Source organism: Phragmites australis, chromosome 2, assembly GCF_958298935.1.
Source record: "Phragmites australis chromosome 2, lpPhrAust1.1, whole genome shotgun sequence".
NCBI lineage: Eukaryota > Viridiplantae > Streptophyta > Magnoliopsida > Poales > Poaceae > Phragmites > Phragmites australis.
The window spans coordinates 15,588,090-15,607,743 of NC_084922.1; the positions used below are offsets into that span (position 1 = coordinate 15,588,090).

The window sequence follows — 19,654 nt, forward strand, 5'->3', positions numbered from 1 at the left end:
ACTCTATATCACCCTCCAACTCAAGCATTAATTTGTGACTATAGCCATGACCCACATCATACCTTCCTTGCAATTCAATAACTATATCCGATTCATTCCACCCCACCGCCTCCTTCACTCGTTCTACCAACTCAACAAACTTGGGACGATTCTTGAAATCTACAACCTTCAATCTCATACTACTGCTAAACTTAGCACTTCCATCATCATTTTGCAAAATTCACCATCATAGTGCACACAGACTATTCTTTCCATCTATAGCAGGACATCGAAACGCAAGATATAAGTTGTTTGGTAAAAATAAAACACAACATTTATGATGTGTCAAACAATATCTACAAACTACATAGGATCATATGAAGACACAATATCACAAATAATCAATGCATAACAATAAACCCTCACTTTTCAAATGAACTAACACAATCACAAAACAAATCTACATTTATCATGCACATACATATAAATTTCATCCCAAATTGAATAAAATTGCAATGATATACAACCCTAAATTACCAAAAACCAAAAAAATTAAACGAAATTGAACCAAATTACATATACAACCCATATGCTACCTACATTGCCCCACACATGAATCCAAACTACAAATGAAGCCCCAAAACAAGCGTTTTTTCATAGATTCCTACCTCTAGGGTTCACACCAAAATCACCCTAAATCGCCACAAATCGAGACAAACAACAGGGGGAACATATGAGATTACCTTGAAGACCTAATCTCCAAGCAAATCCACGGTCAAATCGCCCAAAAATCTTGGATTTTAGGAGGGGGTGGTGGAGAAGTGTTCGGGCGTCGTCCTGTGTGCGGCTTAGTTCAGGGAAGAAGATTGGAGAATAGAAGGAGGACGGACCCACGCGAGGCTTTATGTGTCGGGGGGTCCGTGCTAGAGCTCGTGGTGCGGGGTATGAAAAGACCGCGCCAGAGTTCTTGGCGTGAAGTATGGGCCACATTGGATCCCTGTTAGCATCGCTCCTCGCAGCGTGCCACACTGGCACCAATATCCGTGCTATTTCTACTGGCGTAGACATGGCTAACATCCACGCTAGAGCCTCTGGCGCGGAGCCGGGGGTCGAAACTAAAAATAGTTTTACCGCCGGTCTATTTTCCAAAATAGTTTGCAAAAGGGTCAAAACAGGAAAAAATACCATAGCAAGCTACTGCCAACGGGAGTGTCACAACCTTGAAATGTCATTGCTTCGGTTCTAACTAGTTGGCCAATCTCCTTTTGGAACAACCCTATAGGTTGTAATTTCCCTATTTGTTTTTATACTCCTATTAAATGGACGAGTTATAGCAGATCCAAATAATCTCCACTATACATCTTATACGATCAAAACATTCATAATCAAAGTTAGTCCTAGTCTCATCCCCCTCCTTTAATATGAAAAATCACAATCAATAAACCGAGTAACAATCAACCTACTCCTCCCTTGATCGCCTTCCTTGATTGCAACATTCTATCTTTCCTTCTATCACTCTATTTTCAAACTTAAATTAAGATAAATGATCACCACATAAAGAAAGACCAAAACCAATCAACAATGTCTCCTTTTCTCCCCCCCTTTTTTTTTAAAACTACGATAATATCTCCAATGATTATGTTATCTTTTCTTCTCTTAGTCTATTTTCAAAATCTACCCATAGTCTCCGATCCCTACTATCGCTTATACGGATCGATAAGCAAAAACCTCAACTCTAGTCACGCGCCTATCACTTCCGTGGATGGGCTTCGACTACCTCTACTCATCGGTTCGCACCCACCTCATCAACGCCGGGCATCTCCGTTGGTCGATGATGACCACCTCCTCAACACCATCTATCTCTGCGTTGCACGACCACTTGGGTTCAATCATCATGTATGCAAATCACTCTTTTGTTATCAATCCAGGATATAGCAACCCGAAGAAATAAAAGAATAAAGCATAACGAAAGAGAGATTTGCATACACGAAGTTCACAACATGATAATGTAATTTCAGGAGGGAGGAGAATAGAGATTACCTGGATAGGAGGTTAGAGGGAACTGCATCGCCTAGAATTGGTTGTTCATAGTAACACTGTGAGGAGGATCAAGATGATAACCAATTTGTGAGAGATGAAAACAATTCTTGTATAGTACCTAGGTGTAAAGATAGCGCGACTGAGGTGATCTACGTGGTAGACGGCAGTGGAGGAGACATGTAGGCTACAACATATTCTCTCTAGAAAGTCGGCGTTGTAGGTGAAGTGCGGGAGACGATACACTATCTGGAGAAACCTGACGATAAATGTGTACGATAAATATTGGACGTTTAGGAATGGAAGTCAAATAATGGAAGATTGAATATATTTTTAGAATGTATAAAAGATAAATATTGGATGTCTAGATATAAAAGGCAAATAATAGAAGATTAAATGTATTTTTTAAAGTTAAAACATAGTTCAACTCTTGTATTTTATAGAAGTATAGATCTTTTATTTCTTCATATTGCTATATTCTAGATTGATTATATGAAACATGTGTGTAATTACCGGTGCTAAGAAAGCGACGGAGGGAGAAGAGGTAGGCATATTTGAATATTTGAGAGACAAAAAGAGGGTAAATTTTTTTAAAGAAAACCATAACAGAAAGGTTTTGGAAAACAGCTAAAAGGGTGGGCGCTTCAAAACTCATCCACATAAATTTCCATATCGCAAGGGTACAAGCGTAAAAAAGTGACTAAACCGGAGCCGCAGCCCATTGTGACCATATTTGACTACTTGAGAGACAAAAAGAGGGTAATTTTTTTTTAAAGAAAACCATCACAGAAAGGTTTTGAAAAACAGCCAAAAGGGTGGGCGCTTCAAAACTCATCCACATAAATTTCCATATCGCAAGGGTACAAACGTAAAAAAGTGACTAAACCGGAGCCGCAGCCCATTGTGACCAATTCGGCAATCACTTTCCTTCACCGCTCCCGAAGTCTACTGCCATTCCTTCCTAACCCCGCGTCGCCACGAGCTCGCCGGCGAAGGGGAGTAGCCCGCCGGACGCAGGCCATGGGCCCACCGCAGCCTGCCAGGGGCGGCATCAACATCGAGGCGTGCGCGCGGCCGATCGCCGTCGACCACTGCATCAGCCTCCCCTACTACTTCCGCATCGCGGGCAGCCTCCTCCGCCAGGTCAAACCCTAGCCGCTCCTGGAACCCCCGCGCGGGGGATCGCTCTTATGCCTCTAGATCTCGCCTTCTTTCGCTTGAAGTATTAGCCTTGTGGTTATTTTGTTGAGCGATTGGCCGTAGTTCTCTTTCTGGGTTTGGGCGATGCGATTCGGCGGATTTGGGATTGCTCTTTTTACACAGTTGGCGCGAGTGATATTGAGTTTGGTACCAAATTGTGTTCAATTTTGGTGATTTGTTGCTGTTGGCGCAGGCTAATATATATCGGAACGAGAAGAACCTCCTCGACTTGTATGTCATCCTGCTGAGATACTCGAGGTGGGCTGTGTGTTGAATCATCTTGATATTTGCTTCTTGGTACCATGTTTAGGTGTCACTGCTGACGTATGATTGGCTGCAGCTTGCTGTGCGAGACGATTCCGAAGCATCGTGATTATTTTGCATTCAAGTCTAGAGAAAAGGAGTTTTTCACTGTAATTCCTCTCTGAGCCCAATAACTACTGTGTTTATCGTTTCAGGCTGCTAGAGTGTATAAGTTTGTCATGATTAGGTATCACATTCCAGATTTAAATCTACTGCTGATACAGCAGCATAAACTTTTCGGATCACAACTGCACATGTAGAACTTTTTACAAATAGAGTTTTTCCTGTGAATGGTTTCATTGTAGGTTACTAGGTTTCTTTCTAGCTTTTTCTCTAAATGAATGTGGTTTTATTGTAGAAACTTATTGATGTTCTCAACGAGCTCGAGTCACTGAAGCCAGTTGTGCAGCGGCAGATTGCCGAACATAACAGGGGATGTACTGTGGAATCTAATAATGTTAATGGAACCTACGCTCCAACTCGTAGGATAGAGCAGCACAACCCAAGCTTTTATACTACACAGGTATGCATGGCATTGCATTGCATTTCCTTGCCTGTAGTATTGTGAACCGTTCTAGAGAAAAGAGAATATTTATTTTCAGATTCTTTTTCTTTCTTTCCAAGACCACGTGAAGCTTCTGCATCTTTTCTTTATAGCAGATGAGAAAACACAGTTCGCAACTGTCTACAACCGCAACCACCACAACCTGTAATGGTTCTCAGGTTTTTATTTGTGTTATACTTTCTCATTCCCTTTTTTCTACAGCCATTCGCTCGCAGTGCTAACGGATCATCGCAAAAATCCCTACTTGTTGGGAGACATCAAGTGGCACCATTACCTAGTGTCCAACCTGATAGGCAGTTCCGCAAACAGTATGTCTACCTTTTGGTCATATTTATGTCTGTGATATGATGTGTTTTCACTTGGCTTTAATAACACGTAGACATGTAGTTATTTTCAGATCAAATCGCTGGCTACCAATTATGAAAAAGGAAAGATTAGCTGACATGTTAGTTTGCAACCAAAAACATGATAGTAACTTGACAGTTGCTAAGCAAAAGGTCAGCTTATAGGGAACAAATGATCTGTATATAATAGCTTAAATTTGACAGTGAGAATTTCAGAGGAATTTTGCTGGAAACAGAGTATATCGTTCAAAGTCTTTTGATTTCTCTTCATTGCAAACAAACATGGCTGTACTTTTTTTGATGTGCAACAGTTCACGAGTTGAAATCTTCACTGGATAGCTTGGATCAGGAGTTCAGAGATCTAGCTCTAGTTGACTAGTTCAAAGCTCTATAAAATACCATAGTTTTTCTTTGCACAAATCAGTTGGTTTTATCTATTAGTTCAGGATTTCCTGCAATTAGAAATGAATTAACCTGTTAGACTAACACTATGACCAGGTATTTGGTCATTCTATGCACTATATATTTGTAAAGCAGAGAAACAACATTCTAGCAAGAGGAAAAAATGCCAGATGACGTGTTAAATCAGCGTTCTTTCAAGAAGTCAACAACCTATGTGCTTTGGCAGAATTATAGCAGGCTTTCCTTCTATTTCAATGCCTCTGATTCATATTTTTCTTTAGTTGCTATTTACTTCCCTTGTCCAGTGCGCTTCTCGTAGACAAAAAAATCCGTTATCTTTTCCCTGATGTATCGGCAACCATTTGTGTAAATAGGTGCACCGTTGTTTTCTTTTGGTGTCTTGTGAACTGAATCTTCTCATTTGCTGTCTAAACTCTGCAGATTTACGAACCTGCCTTATCCAAAAGAAGAAACACTAGCTAGACACTCCATATTAGGACCTAATGGTCTTCACGGACAATGGAACGGGCCTGTTGCTGGAATTAAGGTACGATTATTTTCCTCTCATTGTCTTAATGTATTTGCCAGAGAATCCGACCATAGACAACAGTTATATTATGGATGTCTCTACTGCTTGTTACAGGTTCAGTATCCAAGCAATGTTGAATTAACACAAAGTGATATAACAAGGTGATAAATCGGATAGTTTTAGCTTAATATTTGTAAAACTATTCTTTACCTATTCCTTTTTCAATTCCCACCGTGCTTTGTTGATGTGGCATTAACAAGTTGTGGTATGTCAGCATGAGAAAAGAACTGAAATTTCAAAACACTGAACACTCCTAATGTTAAGTACTTATTTCTTTCTCAGATATTTTTGACTCCCTCCGTTTCTTTTTATAGGGCACCTAACCTATGCATTTTGAGAGTCCAACTTTGCAAATTTGTAGCAACAATAAGTCCAACAATACATGTAGTGGCACAAAAATGTTACTGATACTATATTTGATAGGAATTTCATACGATTTTAAGTAGTTACTAGTGGTATACCATAAGAGCAACTAATAGTCAAATTTCAGTTTTGGAGACCTTTGCCAGGTCAAATGATGCCTCATAGGATGCGGAGGGAGTATTGATTTAAGTTTTACTTTTGTTATTTTTACGAATTTGGTTATTTTTTATAATCTGTTTTAAAAAAAAATGTTTTCATTGATGATGTGTTGTATTGAGGTAGAGCCACCTGTACAAGTTATTGGTCAGATGTATTAAATGGGATAGAATTTTGAAAGAATGGTTACTCAATTACCAAAACTGGATGATACACTTATGCCTAATACAAAATATTAGACTGGATGAGGGAGACACTTATGAACAAGATTGTAGTAAAAGGGGGACTACAAGAAGAATTTAGTCATATCTAGAAGGAGAGTAGTCCATGCTAATAACTATCATTTTCTTTCCAAAAACTAGTCCATGAAAATAGCTAAATCATTTTCTTTCCTACCACTTGACATTATCACACCCTTGCTTCAGCAGTTTAGTGCCAGCCATCTTGGATCAAGATGGTCTGCATGGTCCCAGTACAACACATCCAGATAGCTCAACTAACGACAGTGAGGATATGAAATCTGTTCTCTCTCTTGATGATGGTCGATGGTCTGTACAAGCAGAAGAACGTATCCCCCTTCCTCCTGTTAGTTTGGAAGAAGAATTATCCCAGTTGATTATCAAACAGCCTTCTCCCCCACCAGTCCTGGCAGAGGTACAAAGACCAATTTCTCCATCAAGAGTTGCAGATCTAACTCCAGGAATTCCCACCTCAGAAATTGGCCGTTTCCACGACTTGCATTTTGTAAGTTCAAAATGCACCTTTCCCTTTTGCAAGCATGGTATCATTCCAGACTTACAGCTCTATATCAACCACACACTGCTTACATCTACATTTCATTTGTAACAAGCTTGATTCTTCCATCTCCTTTTCATTTCTAACTCATTTACACTGTTGACTTATTTGGATTTATTGTTTCAATTTTACTTTCTTGTTAGCCGGTGAAGTTGATGGAGTGTTTTCTAAGGGTTGCTGAGGCAAACACCAAAAGAAGTTTAGAAACATGTGGGGTTCTTGCCGGTACCCTGGTATGTGCTTTCCCTGAAGGAAATGAGAACACTGATTTGGTTAAATTTCTAACATTACATTGTATTTTCATGTAGAAAAAGAGAACTTTTTGTGTGACAACCTTAATTATTCCAAAGCAGAAATCGACATCTAATACGGTAAGTTGTTATTTTTCGTTTCTTTTCATCTCGATCTTCATTATTCTTGGTTGCCATTTGTTGTGTAAGTTATTAATAACATTTGTAATGCATTACCTAAACATACTACTGAATGACATAACTTTTCCTGTTCCAGTGTGAAGCTACAAATGAAGAAGAACTATTCGAAGTTCAGGACATGGGCTCACTTTTCACTCTTGGTTGGATTCATGTAAGTTCAATTTAACTTTAACATTTTCTTTTGTTTGCTCAAGTCAATAAGGTAGATGTACTGTATCCCCTCGAAGAAGCAAACGTTACATGTACTACAGTTGCGGTGTGTCTGTACTGATCAGAATGCTTACTAGTTTCCACCTGTGTAACTATTTACTGAAAGAGCAATTGAAGAAAAGCTGCCTCTGCCTTCGCTGACTGCAGAAACTCTGCTTAAGTACTGGGAATGCTTTACAAATATGAATACTATAATATCATGCATTGACCTGTCACGGTTTAATTTGGAAAGCTTGGACCCTTTAGAGAAACTTTATCTGTACATGCCTATGGTTTTCATTCCTGCTGTCAGGTTATGAGTCTGCAGAATGCATGTTGAGTAGTACATGATGCAGTGCTTTGTCTTTTCTTGTTGCTCTGTAGTACATAAGAATTTGACCTTGACATTTTGGCATATGTCCATAGCACTGTATGTACTAAGCTATGAACTGTTAGATAATTTTTGGAGCAATGCATCATGCACTTCTGCAAATTCATTGATGGGGGTGGTGTAATTTCAGTATTAAATATTGTTCCAGCCTTCCAGGAGAGTTGTGAATCTCTCAGTTGCATGTCATGCGGTGTTTGATGTTTTCTGTACTACAATTATTCTTGGAATTATTTAGGAATATAGTTCGTTGATTAACTTATTGCTTTTCTCATGTGTTCGAAAAAAGATTACTTTCCTCAACATTTTCCTTTTACTTTTCCAGACACATCCAACCCAGTCCTGCTTCCTGTCTTCCATTGATCTCCATAATCATTATTCGTATCAGGTAATGCTGGCAGATTGGATCTCAATACATTACTGCTTATATAGTGGCAGTGGCACACTTCCATGGTTACATCATAATAACTGGTGTTTGTGTTGCCCTAACCACTTGGTGATCTCATTTGACTCATAATTCTTGCTATTGTCGAAATGTTATCCAATACTGTAATTCCAAATACATGTTCCCAATGCATTTTCCATAGTTCCAGATCAAATGATCAATAGCTCAATAAGTTTTGGTTCATATGTTCGTCTCGCTTATCCTTTGTTAGGAATCCTACTTTTTCACTGGTCATGATACATTTCATTGCTGCTTTGTTTGATTCTATCTGGATTACTAGTCCATACCAAAAGACTAGATTTGGCAAGGTGTTATTCTGGTGGTTTAATTTTGATATCTATTTTTGTGTTCAGTAGTTAGCGTGCCCTCCAAAAGATTAAGAAAGGACAATAGTTGGCGCCGCTAATTTGCTTATTATTCACTGGTTGATCAAATTAAAAATGGATTGATGTTTTAGTTTGATCATGTGTTTGCTACTTTTTGTGTAAACAGGTCATGCTACCTGAAGCAATTGCAATAGTTATGGCACCTACTGACACAACAAGGTATATTAACCATTTATGCTTTAGACATCCATTTTTGCATTTATTCTTCTTTTTTTAACCTTGTTTGATTATATAATATAGCATTTCCCAATACTGATATTGAGGGGGTCAAATTATGCAATGTTTGATATCTATTTGCAAGTGTTTTACAAGTAACTTGGTTAATAAGGAATGTATAGTTTCTTCAGATCACCATTATCTTTACGATCATTCAAAAATTTGAATCATCACCTTGAAAAGCTCTTTAGTTGTGGGTATACTTCTGTCTGTAGGTTTGGAAAATCTGGTTGACCTGAATTCACTGACTTTTGTGTTGCTTGCTAGCTAGTGGAAGCCTATTTCTATGTTGTATCCCCTGTTAGCATCAGATGACAGATGACTATGTAATCATTGTTATATATTTGTTTTAACAGGAAACATGGTATATTTCATCTCACGGATCCAGGTGGTATGGGTGTGATCCATGATTGTGCAGAGAGAGGGTTCCATCCTCATAAGGCGCCTCTAGATGGCTCGCCAATCTACGAGTCTTGCTCCCATGTGTACATGGACGCCGACGTACAGTTTGACATGATTGATCTCCGAGAACGATGAGAACGCTCGACTTCATTTGGTATAGTTTGGAGGCTGTACTTCTGGCAGTCCAACAAATCTGCTGCCTTATTTTTTAGCTATGTTGAAAAATTACAAATACTGATGCAAGTGATTGTACATAGCCATTGCATTGTACAGAGAACAATTGAATTTATGCTGTTATTGGCATCTTTCGGGGTCAATGAGTCTTTGTTGTAATCCATCCCTTCTTTAATCTCGTAAGACACGTTTGTAAAGCAAGCTGAGGAAGTGCTGAATTTCATTTTTATGCCAAGTTAACTGTAATCGTCGGATGTTTGACTTATTGCTACGAAATATCATTGATTGTTTTAGCCCCATTTTTATAGTAGCTGGGTGGGAGTTAAGCACTTGTTGATGCATTTTTGAGCTCAACATATATTTTGTTCTTCCTCGAATTTTCTGTCGTGGCTATACCGTTATAGATGATGCTATAGCGTGGTTTAATTTATTTTCTTCTATGTTATGACTTGGAAGGTTTTCCCTTGAGGACTGCTGTTGATTTCATTATTGAAAGCTGCGGTATTGTATACTCTAGAGATTGTGAATTGTGATTCACAATCTGTAATTTGAAATAAATAGATCTTTATTACAATTTAGTTTTTCTATTGTAACAATTAGCAATGTAGGTTCAAGTTTTTGCATATTGTACAATTTAGTTTTTTAAATAAAAAATTTATAAACTGTTTTTTACAATTTTTAGTTGAAAGCTAGAAATTATGGGTTGGGATTTACAATCTGCAAGCTGAAATAAATATATTTTCGTCACAATCTAGTTTGTAACGATCTAGCAATTCGGGTTTCACTGGTTTCTGTATATTGTATAATTTAACTTCTTACAATTCAAAATTTATAAACTGTTTTTCACCATCATCGGTTGAAACAAACATGTCTTCAATGTTGCGGTTTAGTAGGTCAGCTTCTTTTTCTTCATTATTTCACTAGTGTGCAAATAAACCTACAGTAAATGTATTGGGTTAGGGTTTTCAGCTTGTACAACCCCAAGCAGAGTCTAGGAGAACCATGAGCACCTTTCCTTTTGATCTAAAACTAGAATCTTACAAATTCTTGCATAGTTCGAGCTGGATCGGCTGTGCAGCAACTTTATCTCAATCCATCGTTCCAGCAAACCGTGGTTTGCTTCAGTTATGTCCCCCACTATGATAAAATTTGCTGCAACCAGCTTACCAGGGTGCTGGAAATCGCAGTCTGCTTCACCTAAGGCCCATGCGAATCATATTCCGCTTTGATCAAATTAGTTCACTTCCATCTCAACAAATTCTTTTTTATGGAATATAACCGATTCTGTTCAGTTTTATATAAGATATTTATATGCATAAGCTGCTCAACTGTACAAGACAAGAAAATGAGTATGCACAAGGGTTGCTCCGTGTCCGATTTCGGCTTGGAAGCCAAAGTTAGGTGGACTCATAGCGAATCTTAAAACTCCGAACTCTTTCCCTGCAATATTATATATACGAGAGAAGAGAGGATTTGTAGAAATCTATCGTACAGAATAATGAGAAAGAGGGACTCTTCAATATTTATGTCTATTTATGTTTTTTATTATATTTAGGATTTATTTGGCAGAGTTTTTTAATTTAAATTCTCCGCTAGAAGTAATTCTGTAGGAAAGTAATTTTGTGGTTGAAAGTGATTCTTTAAGATAAATTTTACATAAGAAATAATTATGTGAGGAAAGTGAATTAGTAAAAATTGTTTTTTCAACTCTCAGTATCTAGTTTATTTTAAAAAATTACTCTCACAAAATCACTCTTAGAACTGAAAACGGTAAACTGTCGCTTGACAGTGCTTCTATTAATTCTACTCTGAAAATTGACCTAACAGCTCTGTCAAATATATTCCTATTGTATTTCTCATGAGAGATGGAGAGAGAAAGTTCCTAACATGTTAATACAACAAATCTCACTAGCAAATTTGAATCCTGTCTCCATTTATTAACGGTGTCGCATGTATAGACTTGCTCTACGAAATTGTTAATTTTCGTGCGCTAGCTACCGCGCGCTCAACCTGGCCAGATTCCCCTAAATGTAAATAACTTGTCTGTTCCCGTTCCCCATCTCCAAACAGCCAAAAATGGAAATCTTTCCCTCTCGCTCTTCTCTGTCCTGAGCTCCCTTACCGATCTCCTCTGACCACCGGCAGTCGCGCCGCCCTCATCTGGGTCGCCACTACTCCGTCGGTGCGCGCGCCTTCGCTTGCTATCCCCGCGCGCGGAGGTGGATGAACCACCGCCAGAGCCCGCACAACGCTGCGTGTAGGTGGTTGGATTTTTACGTGGCTTAACATTTATATTGATTATGGTATTTTCTAGTCAATTTAATATGAAAATATTTGTTTGATTGTTGTATGTGACGGTGAATATTGGATGCAGAATTTAACTCAAGTAATTAATATTTAAGGTGCCGAGTACGATAATGCTGAAATACAGTAGAAGAATTGGTTGTGATACATTTTATTGGAGTTTATATGTAGGTACATGTTTTAGCTTAGGTATAACACAGGTAAAATAACTAGATTTGTTTTGTAAGATCGGCTCTGCAGGCTATTGATCCATATAGTCATATTAAAATTAATATCATATACCATATGATCACGACACATGACTTATATATGTATCATAGAGATTAGTATATTGTAGATTGGTAATACGATTCAAAGTCTAACGGTTTATAAAAATAAATATAACATTTAAAAGTACAATTTATAAATAGATTTTTACTCTCTAGCCTTATTATTTATAGTGAACGGTACTACATATAAGACTGAGAAATAAAAGTTAGACCGTATAACCCCCATCCCTAACCTTTGTACCAGAGCCAGGCTACGGTTTTTCCTCCGCCGATCGCATGTGCGCCAGAACATCAATAAGTTATGGTTGTTTTGAACTCTTTGCCAAATTTATGAGAGCAATTTAGTATGTGTAATTTGAGGTATCATCTTCTTATGAAGAAAGATAGAAAACTCTCTCACGGAAAGATCAGAAACTCAAATAATTTTGAGTTGCACCTGGGAGAGAAAAAACACAAAAGAAATTGACAAAAGAGGAAGGCTAGAGGTGATCTTAGAGATAAGCTTAAGAGGAAATGCGATCATGATGATCGTGGAAATTATGACTCATCATAGAGAAATGATAAGACTAAGAAGGATTTTGTTTGTCACAACTGTGGTTAGATTGGGCATTTCAGAGCTAACTATAGAAAAAAGAAGAAGCATAATGATCAAAAGAAGCGGACCAATTAGCCGGATGATAATAAAGGCAACCCTTGAACTGAAGGTATGCACTATATTTTTGTATATACCGAATCTTTATTTACTACAACTCTTCCAAATAGTTAGGTTGTCAATTCTGGTTCTACATCTTATATTGCTAGAGATCATAAGTGTTTTTACATACAAACAATTCCAAAGAAAAATAGATAGGTCTAGTTAGGCACTAATGCTAAAGCTGATATACTTGGAATTGAAAATTATGTCCTTAAACTCCCTGGTGGAGAAAAAATTATTGTTAAAGGATGCATTATACTCACCTAGCATGTGAATAAATTTAATCTCTGTTTCTCAATTGGAATCAATTGGTTACGATGTACTATTTGGAAAAGAAATGGTCAAAATATTGTTGAATGAGACATTAGTGCATACTGTAATTTGTCGCGATGGTCTTTATTTTCTTAATGATCTATTAAATGGTGAGAATATTGATTGTTTAGTTGGCGAAGATAATTCCACAGGGAGGAATATTTGCAGTAGGAACACATGCTCGTAATCATATTTATGGTATTTACGACTTGGTCACATATTTAAAAACAGAATTAAGAGGATTATTAATTCTGAAATTCTGAACTTTTAAGTGGCAGGATTATGGTACTTGTGAAGCATGTATAATGGGTATACTGACCCGTGCACCTTTTCCAAGGCGGAAAGATCTAATGAACTTCTTTCTATTATTCATTCTGATATTTGTGGTGAAATATCTATTCCCACTAAAGGTTAAAAGATTTATTTTATCACATTCATTGATGATTATTCTAGATATGGTTATGTGTATCTTCTTAAACACAAGTCGGAAGGTTGTGATGTTTTCAAGAAATTTAAGACAGAAGTGGAAATCAGTTAAATAAAAAATTAAAGTTTTAAGAACTGATCGTGTGGGAGAATACATTTCAAGAATTTTAAATGATTTTTTCAAAGAGCATAGAATTATTCATCACTATACTATGCCATATACTCCGTAACAAAATGGTGTACATGAGCGGAGGAATAGAACACTCATGAATATAGTTAGGTATATGATGGCATACTCAGATCTCCTTTATCTTTTTGGGGTGAAGCTTTATATAATGTTGCTTATTTGTTGAATCATTCACTATCAAAAGCTGTCAGAGTTACTCCTCATGAGTTATAGACTGGAAGAAAACCCTAACTTCGTCATTTAGCTGTTTGGGGTTGTAATGCTCAAATTAGAGTGCCAAATTAGAATTGTACTAAGTTGCAACCTAAAAGCACACCAAGAATTTTTATTTAGTATTCTATGGATTCAAAAGGGTATCGGTTTTATGATCCTGAAAATGATAAACTGGTGGAAAGTATGGATGCAATATTTCTACATCAGAATACACCTCGCCATGCTAAGCGTGTAAGGGTGGAATTATTGGCAACTCCGCAAAAGCCACAGATGAATACATCTAGAATTAACTCAACTAATGAGGAAAATCAAACCCCAGGAGAAAACACAAGTCAAACTTCCAACACTAACATGCTTAGGAGAAGTGGGAGGAATACACAAACACCTTCATATTTAGATAATTATTATGTGTCTCTAGGGGAAGTGCACTCTAAAATTTCAGATTTAAAGAAATACCCAAAGACTTATAAAGAAGCCATTAGTTGTCCTCAATCAAAACTATGGGTGGAAGCAATACGGAAAGATTAAACTCAATGAGGAAGAATAAAGTTTGAGAACTTGTTACTTTACCAAATAACCACAAGCCCATAGGGTGTAAATGGATATTTAAAAGGAAACTTAATGCAATAGGCCAAGTGGAAAAATATAAGTCTAGGCTTATTGCTAAAGGTTTTATACAAAGAGAAGGTGTTGATTTTGTGGAAACTTTTTCTCATGTTGTGAAGTTTACTTCTATTCGCATTTGTCGGAGGGTGAACTCATATCGCAGGGATCCTGAGGGACCCCTTTTTGAGATTCGGTCGGGGGGATGATTCTGAATATGTTTGCGGGAGAAATAAATGGATGTAAATGCGACGGCAGGTGGGGTGGAATGATCTAATGTAGAAAGAAGTAAATGCACTGGAGGGATTTTTAGACAGGTTCGGGCCGCACTGAGCGTAATATCCTACTCTTGTGTGGATGCTATAAATGCCCTAAGAATGTTTCTCAGGAATGTTGCTAGTTAAAAGAATGTTTGTCTATCCTAGAGCTTCGGGCTCCTTGTTCTTCGATGGTCTCAGCTTTTGTGTTTGTACTGAGGTGTTCTTCAGCCTCTGAGAATGTGTGTCCCAGCCTTTTGGCCTACGAGAGTCCTCTGAAAGTTCCTCTAAGAGTCGTCTTTATCCATGCCCGCCGGCTCTCTTAAATACCCGCCAGCGGTAGTGTGCCCCGAAAGGGAGGGCACGAGTTCCAAGGCGCCATAAATGGAAAAGCGGTCATTATGGGCTGCTGCACGAGGTGACGAGGGGTTGAAAACGCGCCCCCTGCCCTGTCTTCGGTCGTCATGATGGCGCTGGCAACGGGCGCCGTGGAGAGGGCCCACTGGGCAGCCGCAGAACAGCCAGACGTGCCCGCCCGGTCTTGTTCGTCTGACACAGCAGGGCGGTAGGCGGGACGCCTCGGGCCTTGCGATGCTATCCCGAGGTGCGCCGGATGACGCGGGATGGGACCCGTGCATTAAATGTCCCCACGCCCTTCTGCCAGAATGTGGCAGGGACTGACACCGAGCGTGGCAGGAGCAGTTGGAGGTGACAGGCCACGCGCCCTCTTAAATGCGGCATCGGGCCTTTCACAGGCTGACACCTCACTACTGGACCCTTGTGGGGGCCACTGACGAGGGACTTCTTGGGCCGTCGGGGAACCGAGTGCTCGGGGGTCACTGTTTATATCCCCGAGTACTCTCTCCCGGAAACGCCCTCTCTTGGTCCTTAGGGAACCGAGTGCTCTGGGGCCACTGTTCACGGCTCCGAGCACTCTCTCCCGGAATTGACTGTTCGGATCCTCGGGGAACCGAGTGCTCGGGGGCCGCTATTCACAGCCCCGAGCACTCTCTCCCGGAACTACCTTCCTTGGGTCCTCGGGGTACTCGGGGGCTACTGTTCGCGGCCCCGAGCACACCCTTCTCGGTACTCGGCTTTTCTGGTCGTCGGGGGACTTAGGTGCTCGGGGGCCACTGTTCATGACCCCGAGCACTCTCTTCCCGATCACTTGGTCTTCGCAGATCATCGGGGAACCCGGGTACTCTGGGACCACTGTTCATGGCCCCGAGCGCCCTCTCCCGGGACTTAGTCTTTCTGTGCCTCGCGGAGATGATCCCTGCGGGAAGGCGCCACGTGGCAAACTGCTGGCCTGGCCTCGGGATTCGGGGACCCCTGGTTCCTGATTCACCGACAGCATTATTAGTGCTTTAACGACTTATTATGATCTTGAACTCCACCAAATAGATGTCAAAACTGCTTTTCTTAATGGTCATTTGGAGGAGGACGTATATATGCTTCAGTCAGAAGGTTTTGGAGAAAAAAGAAATGAAAATAAGATTTGCAAATTGAATAGTTCAATTTATGGTCTCAAATAAGCTTCACGTCAATGGTATATTCTTTTTGATAATGCTATAACGTCATATGGTTTTTCAATGATAGAAGGTGATCATTGCATATATTCAAAAGTTAATGGTAAAAAATTTGTGCTACTATCTTTATATGTTGATGATATTCTTATTACTTCTAATGATAAATTTACATAGATAGAAGTTAAATCTAGGTTGTCTTCTAAATTTGATATGAAAGATAGGGAAGAAACTTCCTATGTTTTGGGAGTGGAAATACATAGAAATTGGAATAAATGACTTCTTGGTTTGTCCTAAAAGTCTTATCTTCATAGTGTTTTAAAAAGATTCTCTATGAAAAATTGCAAACCTGTTAATATACCTTTGGTAAAGTGAACTAAACTCATTGAGGAAATGTATCAAAAACTCCTAAGCAAAAAGATAGAATGACTGGCATTCCTTATTCTTCAGCTTTGGGATGTCTTATGTATGCTATGTTATTCACATGACCTGACCTTAGCCATGCTTTGGAATTCTTAGTAGATATCAAAAGAATACTAGGGAAGAGCACTGGAAACAAATGAAACATGTACTGTGTTATGCCAAAGGAATTTTAGATTATTCATTATGTTTTAACAGTCATAATCTTCAGCTGCAGGGTTATACTTATGCTGATTGATAAGGGGATCTGGATGACCGAAAATCTACTTCAGGTTATATATTCACTTTGGCAAGAGGTGCTATTTCTTAGTGTAGCAGAAAGAATAATTATGTTGCTCTTTCTTCCATGCTGAATATATTGCTGCATCTAAGGCAACAAAGGAAGGCGTATGTCTAAGGGAATTTCTTGCATCAATTAAGGTCGTGGAAAGTGTATCACAACTTGTCACTATTTTTTGATAATCTGGTGGCGATCAAGGTTTCCAAATATCCCAAATTTCATAGTAAAAGTAAACAAATTGGGGGAAGGTATCACTATATTCGTAATGTAATAAATATATGCAAGTCTGTTCGTTTGGTTTATTTTCCTAGTACCAGTATAGTTGCAGATCCATTGACTAAGCCAGTTAATCAGGAATTATTTTCTCAGCATATTAGAGACATGGACCTTCGTTTTATTGATTGAAATGTTTTAGCCAAGTGGGAGATGTTGGACTTTTATGTGGCTTTTAACATTTATTCACGGTTATACTTTTTTCTAGTCAACTCAATGTGGAAATATTTGTTTGACTGTTGTATATGATGGGGAATATTTGATGCGGAATTCAACTCAAAAAATTAATACTTGAGGTGCCGAGAATGACTATGCTGAAATACAGTAGGGGAATTGATTGTGATGTACTTTACTGAAATTTATATGTACATACATGTTTTAGCCCGGGTACAACACATGGTAGAATAGTTGGATTTGCTTTGCAAGATCGACTCCGCATGCTGTTGGCCCATATGATCACATTGGAATTAATATCATATATAATATGATTATGACACATGGCTCACATATATGTGCTAGAGACTAGTATGTTGTAGACTCATATAACTGACGTATCTGATCGTGGTTGATGACATGGTTCAGAAGTCTAATGGTTTATCTGGAAATAGGTGTAGCACATGAAAGTAGAGTCTATAAATAGGTCCCTACCCTTCAACCTCATCATACATTGTGAGTGACACCATGGATAAGGCTTAGGGACAGAGGGTAGACCGTATAACCCACAATCCCGGAAATAGGTGTAGCATGTGAAAGTGAAGTCTATAAATAGGTTCCTACCCTCTAGTCTCATCATGCATTGTGAGTGATACAACGGATAAGGCTTAGGAATAAAGGGTAGACTATATAACCCGCAACCCCTAACAGAGGTGGAGCCAGAGCGCTATCGCGCCGCTCGGAGGAGAAATCGGAGTGCCCTCGCACCGCGTAGAGGAGGATGTGTCACATCGCTGCCCCTCACTGATTAGGCCGCCGCTGCCACCGGGGAAGAACGACCCTAACACTAGGATTTTGGTGTTTTTCTTTTTTCTTTTCATGAATTTTTTAGTTGAAACTTTGTGTGGGTTAGAAAAATTGGACCTCAAAGTTTTGATGCACATGGAAATTTGGACTTAGAAACTTTGATGAAGTTGGAATTTTTTACTTATATTTTTTTATAAGTTGGAAATTCAGACTTGAAACTTTGGATAAAAATGGAAATCCGGACTTGGAACCTTTTACCCACTTGGAATTTTGACTTGAAATGTTTTAGCTCAGATGGTTTGAGTCGCATTTGTTAAGGGGACGTAGGGAAGGAGGACAGAGGAGACAATCTGGGAATGTTGGAACGGAGGTGAGAACTAGACAAGCTCGATCGCGTGCTCCTTACCTAGCAACGATTGCAAACTAGTTGCTCCCCTTGCTCTCTGTGTGCAGGCAATTGATCTGAAAAAAAATTAGTGCGACCTTTTCCATGTAAAACTAATGAACCAGCAATTTTCCTAGAGCCGATAATTTGGAGATTCGACCGTGACCATCATTTGGTCCTTGGGAAGGAGCTCTCGAATTCACCAGGGTTAACCATTGTATTTAAGTATATAAATTATGCTGGCACTAGCCAAAAGCTGGAGTAGCTCAGTTGGTTAGAGCGTGTGGCTGTTAACCACAAGGTCGGAGGTTCAAGCCCTCCCTCTAGCGTTTTTCTTATGTTTTTTTGGTTTTAATGCTAACAATTTTTTTAAATTTCATCCCACAGTTAGCCGGTCACCAACTGCCTGCATGCTAATCCATCTCCAGCTCTAGGGAGCTACCAATGACACCCCTGCTGTCGTCCCCGTCGTCGACAGGCTGCGCGAGTGAGCGTTGTGGGAGACGGCGGGGGTCACTTGGGGTCGCAGACCGGGCATCTCCTCCGGCAGTCGTCCATCGTCAGCCAGCACCACGATTTGTACATCAAGCAGCAGTAGCAGGTGATGCCGTCCGCACATGGCGACTTCTGACAGAATATCAGGTAAATCTTGCTCCCGCCGTATCGCTCCCCGCCCCGCCCCGGCCGGCCGCAGCCTCCATCTCTCTGGTGCTCCCTCCTCCGGCGACGTCCAGCTCTCGCGCACCTATCACGATACATATGCGCTTGGGATCGTCAGCTAAAAATCTAGCAGGAATTACCGAATCACGGACATGCATGCATGGAACTTACAGTGTGCAGGGATGGCGTGGATTCCGAGGAGCACGACGAGGAGAATCGTCGCTGCATCTGAGCTCAAACAGCCATGGTCGCCGGTCGCCGCCCTTCATATTGGCTCTCGTGTTGTGTTCTATTGCCTTGCTCGATTGCTCAATTCTCTTTTGCCCTGCAGAGGAGATGAACAGGCGTATAGGCTAGCAGGGTAGCAGTTTTTTTTTTTTTTTGAGGGGCTAGCTGAGTATACACATGCTTTCTCTCTGAGGGTTGGAGACATACGAAAACCGGATGCACCATTAATAATTGCAGCGTATCCTATACATGGGATGTAATCACTTATTGTATTTGGGTGCACTCGTGCAATC

General features: G+C 39.6%; 1 protein-coding gene and 1 non-coding gene across 3 annotated transcripts; both read left to right on the forward strand.

The window, feature by feature from the left end:
* Positions 1 to 2,899: 2,899 nt before the first annotated feature.
* Positions 2,900 to 9,663, forward strand: LOC133900916 (AMSH-like ubiquitin thioesterase 3). Of its 2 annotated transcripts, none has more exons than XM_062342206.1 (14): positions 2,900 to 3,159; positions 3,410 to 3,474; positions 3,557 to 3,629; positions 3,878 to 4,042; positions 4,286 to 4,392; positions 5,272 to 5,377; positions 5,474 to 5,520; positions 6,364 to 6,682; positions 6,877 to 6,966; positions 7,042 to 7,104; positions 7,241 to 7,315; positions 8,067 to 8,129; positions 8,679 to 8,731; positions 9,145 to 9,663. In XM_062342206.1, exons 1-14 carry the CDS (start codon positions 3,037 to 3,039, stop codon positions 9,323 to 9,325), a joined length of 1,530 nt encoding a protein of 509 aa, XP_062198190.1. In that variant the 5' UTR covers positions 2,900 to 3,036; the 3' UTR covers positions 9,326 to 9,663. The 2 variants fall into 2 exon arrangements, with proteins under 2 accessions (XP_062198190.1, XP_062198198.1); XM_062342214.1 differs by having other exon boundaries at positions 2,901 to 3,159; positions 6,367 to 6,682.
* A 9,065-nt stretch (positions 9,664 to 18,728) lies between these two features.
* Positions 18,729 to 18,802, forward strand: TRNAN-GUU (transfer RNA asparagine (anticodon GUU)). Its single transcript has one exon. It is a non-coding gene; the product is annotated as a tRNA-Asn (tRNA).
* Positions 18,803 to 19,654: the final 852 nt, after the last annotated feature.